At 46.1% G+C, this 10,673-nt stretch overlaps 1 protein-coding gene across 1 annotated transcript in view; it reads right to left on the reverse strand.

The window, feature by feature from the left end:
- Nucleotides 1–7,661, reverse strand: part of LOC111228765 (ephrin type-B receptor 1) — a 173,119-nt gene extending 165,458 nt beyond the window's left edge. Inside the window, exon 1 of the mRNA XM_022754790.1 lies at nucleotides 7,643–7,661. Within this exon, the coding sequence (XP_022610511.1) occupies nucleotides 7,643–7,649 (7 nt within the window). The 5' untranslated portion in view covers nucleotides 7,650–7,661. The remainder of the gene's footprint in view (nucleotides 1–7,642) is intronic.
- Nucleotides 7,662–10,673: the final 3,012 nt, after the last annotated feature.

Genomic DNA, 10,673 nt, shown 5'->3' on the forward strand with positions numbered 1-10,673 from the left:
CCAAACAAAACACCTTTGACCTTGGCTCTTTTAGGGAAGTGCCTCTTTCACCCTGTCACTTTTCTAGTTGTAGTCTAGCCAGCAAGGCAACTGCTGGTAGATCGAGATGCTGTCCACTCATTCCCCATTACCCTCTGCGCTTCAAATCAATAGTTAATTACCTCTAAAAAAAAAAAAAAAAACGCTTTCTTCTCATCCAGCTAGAGAAGTGGACAGCGCAGGGCAGACAGGAATCTGCCTGGCAGAGGGGCTCAGTGTTATGCTGGGTGAAAACTGCTACTTATTGGCCCCATCAGTGTCCCTCTCAGAAGCTGGCATTCCATTTTGCGCTGTGCGGGCACTTCATTTCTCTCCAGTAACACAATTTCCATTCCTCACGCTATCGCAGACACACACACACACACACACACACACACACACCCACACACACACACACACACCCACACACACACACACACACGCACACACACACCGAGACACAAATATTCATGGACGATTTCTCTCTATCTGCCCCTCTCTTGCCAAGAACCCAGTGTTTAATAAGAGATTACATTTATGGTGAGGAGAAGGGCAGGCAAATGGTGAAATATGTCCACATGTCCTGAACCTGGGAGAGGCGCTGGCACTTACTCATTAATAATGGGACAGGCCCCAGGCCCAAGCCCTTAGCTCTCCGTCTCTACTCATTTCCTTTCCACACATCAAAGCTATGCGTGTGTGTATGGCTGCTGTGTGTGTGTGTGTGTGTTGGGTATCTCGCACATTCACATCTGTGCTCGTGTGTGCGTGAGTGTGTGCGATTGTCAGTCCCTATGAGAAACAGCCTGTGGACAAGCCGGCTTTTATTTAATCGGAAGTGGAGCAGCTTCCACCAGCGCTGGTAATTTCAGCCCTATTAACGTTCTGCCATTAATTCCTCTGAGCGCTGGAACGGCAGCATCCTCTGGGCTGCTGAATCACTTAAAGTGGAAAAAGTACCACAAAGTTGTTATTTTTTGGTTTTTTTTTTTCTTTTCTTGTACAGTAGCAACTTCGTATCATGTACATTTAGGCAAGAGATTTGCTAAACAAACACAGCGATATGCAGGGGAGCTTGTGTGTGTGCTAAATTGATATTCTTATCAGTCTTATTGTAGACTTTAAAAAGTTTCCCACACACTGAAAGTTGCAAAACCACTGCACCAATATATACCTGCCTCCTCCCACTCCCTCGTCTGCCTCTGTCCCGCCAGCCTTCCCACTTGCAGCCCTTAAGCCTGCGCCGTAGGGCTTAAAAGTCAAATTAAATCATTCTGGGCCTGACTCAAAAACAGATCTCATTATAACAATCATAAATGAACCTCTTTGTTCCTACAAGCTAACAACCCCAGCAGTCTCTTTACTCTTTTCCTGTTCCTGCCAGTGCTGCGTCTACTACGTCTTCAGAGGGACAGGCTCATATTTCACTTTTTCCTCGTAGTAAACCGTATAATGCTTCATAAATGCATCTGTTTTTAACTAAAAAAAAAAAAAAACAAAAAAAAAAAAGCGTGGGGGGTGGGGGGCGGGCAGGTGAGGGAGAAAAGAGAGAGAGAAGCAAGGAGAAACAACCAATTATTCCCAGGCAGGACATTTTGAGCGAGAAGGTGGGACAGAAGGGAGGGGACGACACGTTGCACGTTACTCTCAGATTTAATTAAAATTTAAGTCGTTTAAAAAAAAAGAAAAAAAAAAAGAACAATCTGGCACGGAAGAAGGAACAGCCAGGAAGTCGAGTCAACAACAAGCCTTTGTGGATCTGGGCTGGCCCGAGCTGATGTAGGGAGGGTTGGGGTGGACAGGGGCAAGAAGGGGCCATCGGCTGGAGGAGAAACAGTGAATATGGGGCTGTAAGCATAGAGGCCCCAGGAGCCAGGCTGCGTGAACAGTGGGAAATAAGACTCGATAATCAATGCTTTCTCTTCTCGCCTCTCAACTCAACAAATATCGAAGAGGCTCCCCTTTCCTGCTGACTGAACAACTGTCACCCAATCTCTAGGACAGGTGATAATGGAGGGGAAAAGGCCTGTGAGACAGAAAAAGAATGAGAAAAAGCACATTTTTCACACCACACCATCTCTGAGTGGTGGGGAAGCTGGGTCACTGCGCCCAATCAATTACAAGCATTGCCATTTTCCACTAGGTGTGGCCTGGAGGGTTATCTCTTAAGCTTGCGCTCTTGTGCACATCGAGCCTTGGTGAGCATGTCCGTGTGTGTGCGTGCGTGTGCGTCTGTGCCAATGTTGTGTGCTCGCCATTTAAGAGGACTGGCTTTACCAGGAAACAGATGACTCACACAGTTTGAGGTTGAACTGTGTCACGAGCGTCACCGCTTTCACTCCGGCGCTCTAATGTGTTTCGTATGTTGCTGATGCATTAGGTCTGCTTCTCCCCGAGATTGCACAGATAAGTCCTCAGCCCTCTTCCCACAGTCAGCCACCTGCTCTGATAAGGGCCAAGCACGAAGCAAAACGGGTGGCACCTAACACTGCTGATAGCATCTCTGCAGCAAATCTCTGAACACGGGAATGTGTCAAAGGCGCAGGGAGGCGCTGTGGTCAAAAACAGAAAATATCTCCCCGGCAAGGGAAGGAAACAGGAGTCTCAAGTCGGGAATGGCACGGAAACTGATAAACAAATACGCACAAAAACACACATACAGTACAGTGCATACTGCTTTCATCTTTATCTCTCTCTCCCTCCATTCTCCGCTGATACCATTCATTCTCACACTGAGATGTACACAAAAATGTGCACATGCATACCAGCCCCCAACCTGCATCCACCATCTGGCCTTCCCAAAGCTCAGATGTCTCTGGGGTAGGGTGAACTGTGAGAGAGAGGGAGTGAGAGTGTGTGTGTGTGTGTGTGTGTGTGTGTGTGAGAGAGAGAGAGAAAGAGCAGGAGAAACAGAGAGTGGGGAGCCAGTGATCATATTAGCCAGGAGAAAATACGCGCTATGCATTGTACTGCAATATGTGAAAAAAAAAAAAAACATACAAAACCTGCACAGACCACAGATTCTTTGCCTGCATGCAAGCACAATACTTTTCACAGAAGAGGCAGCACAACACATTTACAGCACTACAGGTACATGAGCTGCAGGCAGGGGTTTGCACTGGGGGTCGTCATAGCTGACTAGGCTGCGTAAGCACACCTTAACATCGAGTAGTCTTTTCACTGTGGGCAAAATAAAGGCTCCATTATGGGAGGAGGCCATGTCTGCTGCCCCTGCCAGCTATAATGGCTTTAGCAGTGTACTGACGACACAGGCATCCAAACGTACAATACACACACGGTGGTACAAAACGAGTGGAAAATTGATTTCTACTTCAGGTGGTCCCAGGTCAGCGGTAGTGCCTAGGGCCAAAATACACTTGTACACTCATGTGAGCACACACACACACACACACACACACACACACAGTCTTTCACATCCTCAACCCACAGACCTATGTTATTCTTATATTTTCATTCTTCTCTTTTCTCACCATTTCAAATGAGAGAGAGGAGGAAAGGCGCAATCTTACATTCACATCCATTAGAGACTCAACAGCAGAGCAGCACAGAATTCTTAACTCCGCACTACACTAGCCTCACAAAGCCAGTCTAGCTCACTACAAGCTCAGTATTTGGTGCAAGGTTTAAGTCTGGGAAACAACTGAGAATCAGTTGAGCCTGACCAGACATAATGGACCAACATGAGAGCCTGCAGTGTGTTGTTCATCCCTTTCCAAAAAAAAAAAAAAAAATCAAATAAAGCATTATTTTGTATCTACACGGCCTATTCTTGCTTCAGACTGATTTTGATGGATATTACAGGTGAAATCCTCCTGTTGACGTGAAACAAAAACCAGCGCCAGCCCAGTTTGTGATCCGTGTAATTGCTGATGTCTAGGTGAAGCAGAGAACTACCAATCATCAACAGGACTGTACGCCCTCCTCAAGCAGACACCTGACTCAAGGAAAGGTCTCACGAGCCTTTCCAAAAATCACGACTCGCAGCAGCAACAATTGTGGTCTGTCAAAAGCTGGACGCTATCTTCGCCAGGCTACTACTCCACTCAAAAGTCAGTTTTAGCTCAACTCCAGTAGCTTCACTGCTCTTAGAAAGAGAGCTCACTGAGGGAATAGTAATAATATCAATAATATGATACTTTCTGAATCCCAGGAGGCAGATGCTGACCTCACTCAGCGGTGAGGTCAGCACAGTGGGTCAGCTATCACACATTATCACACCGAGATGAGTCAGTGTCTTGCTCAAGAACACTTCAGCAAAGCGGTCAGTTGCGGAGACAGGGGCTGGAAGATGCTCCATCCTCTAACCGCACTGATGCTTCTGTTTTTTTTTTGCACATCAGCAGTACGTAGTTCTGATCTCCGTAAGTATTACTTTATAATTGTTGTTAATTCAAGCAACAGTATTCTCTATTCCATCAACTTGGCCCCTGAAGGATGAGGCATTACCGCAAGAGAGTACAAGTACTTAACAAACCATCCTTAGGGACTGGTAACAGCACATTACTAATGTTCTCTTATCATACTCATACTGGATGCTGCTGCTGCTTTGCCCCTGTTGCTGCATGGCTCAGGTGTCTACTGTATGTCAGATAACTGAGGCAGCCCAGTGTTTGCTTACTTCCACAGCCTTGTTCAATTGCAGGCTGCTCATCTGTAAAACATGCGTACTATATCTTTTTTTTTTTTTTTTTTTTTTTTTTTTTTGAAACTCGCAGACCTCCCTCCTGTCTCCCTCATCTTTTTATCTCCTTCGATCTCCGTCTATCTTTCAACCGCTGTTTCATCCCCCGTCCCTTCGTTCCTCCTCCCTCCACCACCCTGTTCCAGGCCGTTAAAAGAGCGGGCTTATCTAAGCCTAATTGGTTTAAGGGCAAACAGAAATAAGCAGTGGCTCTGTAAGTAGGGGAGAATTACTGCTGCTGTTGGCGAGAAGCATCCGCACACCACGGAGAGAGAGAGGGAGACAGAGAGAGAGAGAGCGAGAGAGAGCGAGCAGAAGAAGTGAGGAGAGAGACAAGAGGGGCGAATGGAGAGATTAGTGAAGAGAATTATGGAAGACAGAGTGGGATAGAGAAATGAGGGGGAGAAAGGGAGGTGTAGATGAAAGTGGGCAGAGAAAAAGGTGAAGAGGATAGGGAGAAATGGAGAGAGAAGACAAATGAGGGTGAAACAGAGCAGTGCACATGCTTCTTTTTCTAATAGCATGCAAATCCCCATCTTCACTCTCCTCTCTGTTAGCCCTCTGCTATGGGTCTGACTGCGCCTCCACCCCTCCTCAATAACTTGTCAGTGAATGCATTTCTGGTTGCTGCCATCATGTCTTCATGTGTGTGGGATTGCATGTGTGCATGTGTGCATGTGTGTGTGTGTGTGTCTCTGTCTAGACCTTGAATCCAACACATTCAAAGTTCTATAATCAACTTCACACTCGATTTAACTGTTCTGGTCCTTCATCACACCTCGCAGAGACACAAAAACACACCACTTTACACTGTAACACACACACACACACATAGACACACACATAGACACACACCCTTTCAATTCTCAATCTCATTTGCTATTCTCCCATCTATCCATCCTTTCCTGCTTGCCTCCTTATGATTTCCATTCCATAGTTACTCAGTTCATTAATGGTGTGTGTGCATGCGTGCGTGCGTGCGTGCGCGCGTAGTGTTTACTGTAAGTGTGTGCATATGTAGACAGGTCTAATAATTCATTCAATTCATCGCAACTACGTGTCCATATGGTCAGGGCTGCTCCTTACTCTAAAGTTACCAACACAGGTCCACACACACATACACACACACACACACACACACACACACACACACACACACACACACACACACACACACAGATCTCTGACACTTTGTGGCTGATTTGGACTTCTAATCAGATTAAGGGTGACTGGAAGGCAGGGATAATGTGGTCTATGGCTCCACTCTCTCCCACACACACCCACACACAAACACACACACAACAACAAAAAAAAAAAAAAGAATGAAAAAAAATGAAAGAGCAACAGATTGGAGTTCAGATCAGTGAAGATTTTAACCTGCCCATGGGACAACCTCCTTTCAATTAGCGACCCAAACAAGGAAATCACTTTCATCCTTGTTACTGAGGTAACCCAGGGGCCATCTCCCTACCCATCTGTTTCTTTCTCATCCCATCTTTTAAAGTAGAAATCCCACACCCCTTTCCAAGCAGAGGGAAATTTCCCTCCTCCCTACCCCCTCCTCCACTCATCTCTCTGAATTGACATTTCTGCTGTCATTTCACATCGGGTAAACATTTGAACCTGAAAATATCCACCCTCAAAGAGGTAGCAATTTGGGCCTGGGCTTGGTATCCATAGCTGTGTTGAAATCTGATGAGCACAAACAAGAAAGCCACCACGGAATTACAGAGCACAGCCTGAGCTGGGAACAGTCCAGGAGCAGAGTTGTAAATGATTAAAGAGAAAAGCTGCATGTGAGAAAACTCATTTTATTTGTGCTTCTAATTTACTTATTTATGCTTTTGGGGGTGGATACAGGCAGCCGCGGGGAAGCTGGTGTGTTCCTGTGTATGCTTTATTGGTGAGGATGAGCTACTGTACAATAAAATAAGAGAAGACACTGTGGTGCTGCTGGGATATCTATCCAGCAGCTAATGTCTGAGGCTACAGCCCAGTGTTCGGTCCCCAGGGGCCCTCAGCGGAAATGAAAAACATGTTTAACTGAGGAGATATTAGCTACTGGTGGCACCACTGCTTGTCCAGATGGGTGTGTGAGAGGGGGAAAAAAAAGGAGGAAATAAAGACAAAGACAGAAAGAATGAAATGGGGATGGATGAAGAGAAAAAAAATACAGGGACAGTCTGAGAAAAGGGGAGAGGCAGCCCAGTGGGTTTTTCTTTCTTTTCATCGAGTTGTTGATTTCTAAAAGTGAGAAATTTACCCCAGAATAAAATCCAGGTCACATGGATATTTACAGTCAGCACAATCCACAATCTCAAGAGTTTGTCTCTGCAATTCAAAAAGCTACAGACTGATGCTCTGGGGCTTGTGGTAATGGTATTTCATATGTACAATTTAATGAGAAAACGTGACAGGAATCATTGCAGGTGTGACAGGCGCTTACAATGTAGCCTTCGTTTCCTACTGAGGAAAACTAATTTCTCATGGGATAGTCACAATTTAAAACATTAGCCTACAGTTTAAGGAGGAGACTCCTCCTGTCCTGCACGCTGCCGCGAAGAACAAGGAAGACTAAAGAGTGGGAAAACATGCTTATACAGCCACCAATAAACTACCGTAAGCAATTAAAAACCGCATTTCAGAATCAGATTCAAATGGGACAAAGTGTCACTCTTCGCGTGGACGGGCAGCATCAGTGACAAGCAGCGGAGCGGGAGGACTGCCGCTCCGACATAAAGGGATAGCCACGGCAATCTGCTGCGATCCACGTGCATGTCATCCCTGTATCTCTAATGCCAGTGGCGGAGCGCTGCCCAACACAAAAACGTTGCCAGCATCCCCCAAGGTGCCGAGCGCGTCTTGGAGAGGAGAGCATTTATCCAAATCTACAACAAAGTATGATCCCAATTTCTCATTTACCTTCCATCGCAGAGGATGTGATGACCAGCACGCATAAAAGCGCAAACAAATCCACTGTCATGGCAGAAGGGTAGTCTCCACAGCGTGTCCCCAAATAACCAAGACGCACGGCGCGCGTCAAAAGAATCCCTCAGTTGTCAGAGCGGTACTCCACCAGATAGCCTGAGTTGTGAGTCACATTTCAAGCCGTAGTAAACAATGTGTGACAATCAGCGCAGGGGAAGAGCGGAGTGTAGGGACTGAGGGGGTGCGAGGAGCAAAGGGGGCGGGGGTGGTGGTGGGGTTGTGGAGGAGAGGAGAGGGGGGGGGGACCCTACATTGCCTGCTCACGGCCCCGGTGGAGCGCCGGGGCCAATCACCGACCGGGAGCTGAAACTCACTAACCAATCGACAGCCCGCCGCTCCGCCCACCACGCATTGTCAAAACACAAAACTTTTCCTTGACCTATTTGAAGCGGCGTCCGCTGCACTGAAGGGAAATAGCGCCACCAGTCGGGTTACGGCAGCTACTGCACCCCCTTGGTTTAAAAAAAAAAAAAAAAAAAAAAAAAAAAAAACCTAGAGCCAAGCCTTAACCCCCATGGGAGACGATCTAAACGGCTGTACACTTTGTTGAGTGGTCTGTCAGCCTGTGCTTCAAAAATAATCCTGCTGTTCAACCATTTATCAGACTCAGTGATGTCTCTTATGGCTATCCTCACATCCCCTCTGTGTTCTACACAGAACATCATCTTGACTAAGGACATTTTTCATTTATAAGAATCACAAGGATCTTTTACTCAACAAGATTAAAAAGCTAGTTGATTTTCACCCTGTGAAGAAAGAGCAGTCTGACGGTTCATATGCCAAGTCTCAGACTTCTGGACCCCTCATTTCAACGTAACATACAAAAATGTATTTCAACATACATTTTCAAAAAATGTCCATTGATTGTACATTTTTTGGAAAAGTGTCAAATAGCCTTGTCTGGCAACCTCACTCTCTGATTATGCTCCACACAAGTGCACAGACCCCATTTACAATCAAGATGTTCTTTAACACCATTAGAAAATTCAGCTGCACCTCGTAATGATATTAAACAGGCGTTGCACATCAGCTCCCACCCTTTGCCCCTCTCACCCCTTTTGTCTGCACGTGTGTCGCAACAGATGGTACACACAATGAGCCTTTCCCCCGCAGGGACACAGAGAACCAGGGTCTGCCGCAGCAGAGGAAGGGGGCAGTTGCCACCCTGTAGCCCAGAACCATACACCTGTCTTGGGCTAGATATGTCCCCCAAGTCCCCCGGGCAGAAGATGTGGGATGGGGTTGTTAATCTACAGCCTGAGTAGGCCTGGTTTTACCCCGGGCCACTGGATGGCCTAATACTTCAGTGCTGTCCCTTCACAGCACACTGGCCCAGATACTTTTTACCTGCTTTACTTTTTATGAACTTAATGAATGGATTGAAAAGTAGGGTTTTCAAAAATATTGTGTAGCTTATGAACTTAACACCTATGTTACACTGTATAGCTATTTTGTGTTGACCCTAAAGAGGCCAGCTTCTTTTTTTTTCCCCACCAAGACTGAACTGTTTTCACCACATCTATCTCTTGTGCCCCTTTGCGATTCAACTACTAACCTTTACAATGACAAAACTCAAACACATTGTAAATGAAAAGTGACTCACACTTAATAAATGGTTGTTCCAATTGTGGCAAAGGCCAGCAGATGAACTGGGGCAGACACAGTGGTTCAGGAGCATCAGGCAGCGGTTGCTAACTTGGGAAAGCAGTTGATGAGAGCATTTGTCATTTTTAATGGTGTGGTGAGGAGTGGCGCTATAGTTTGACATGGCGCAGCACAGCGTGGCCCCTGGTGCTGGCTGGTTTGTAGGCCTCTCATAGCCACCTGGCCTTATTTGTCACCAGGCCAGTCATCATCACCTATGACTGCACAGGTCATCTCCAAATACAGGAGCAGCACAGAGCAATCTGTCCCTGTTTGCTGTCCACACCCCGGGGGGGTGGGGTGGGGGGGGCGAGAGAGAGGAAGGAAGGAAGAGTATGAGGGGTTGCAGGGACAATGGTGCTGCTGCTTTAGCACATCCTGCCTTACAATGCACGCATAGACAAACACACGCATACAATAACACAAATGTGTGTGCAGTCGCTCACCCACACAACACTCTGATAATGATCCACACAAAGCCACACAAGCACTTGCCTACTTCAGCTCAAGAGCCTCAGCCCAATACCAATACTGAGTCCAAACACATTGTAGAGAGCCTCTCATTCTCTCTGTGGCCTGATTTTCTTTTTTTCTGTGTGGTTAAGCCTACAAGTGCAGCATCCCAGATCTATTTTCTTTTCTTCATTCCTCCATTTCTCCCTTTGTCAATTCAAGACCAGATTCAAAACAAAATAAAAATGCAACCTCACCAAGTGGGTACTCTGGGACTTGTGATTGATTAAATGTTTTTCCATTCTCTGGATTCTGTGAGCTGACCCTAAATTTATAGTGATTTTGACCTGTAAACATCCAGCCAGCATCGGCCTCTCCATGACCAATGTGCCATGACCTTTACATTTCTCCTCTCTGTCTCCTGTTTCCTAATTCCTGTTTGGTTGCTGGAAAAAAAATCACAGTTGTTCTGTTTTTTTTTTTTTTGGTTGTTTTCCTTTTTTTTTGATGGAGTCAGGCAGGAAATACAAAATGGTGTGTAGCTCATTCTGTACACTGACAACAACATTAAGAACAACAGAGAATAGCCTCCATACACAAGTGCAGACTTTACCGGGATGCACACTCATTATTTAGATTTGCGATACAGGAGTGCGGATGAGAGGTATTGTCGGTGACAAGCAGACATACGCACTAGAAGGAGGTGGATGATTATAACGAAACAGTAATATGGGAAAAAGAGAGCGCTCTCTTTCCAAGAGAGCGCGGAAGCTGGGAAGGTTTGTCTGGTGATGAATATGAATGCATGAAAATGAAATGCCTAAGTCAATATGGAGACAGCGCAGGGACCCAGGTGACAGAGCAGTGT

Source organism: Seriola dumerili, unplaced genomic scaffold (assembly GCF_002260705.1).
Source record: "Seriola dumerili isolate Sdu_G_001 unplaced genomic scaffold, Sdu_1.0 BDQW01000226.1, whole genome shotgun sequence".
In the NCBI taxonomy this organism is placed as follows: domain Eukaryota; kingdom Metazoa; phylum Chordata; class Actinopteri; order Carangiformes; family Carangidae; genus Seriola; species Seriola dumerili.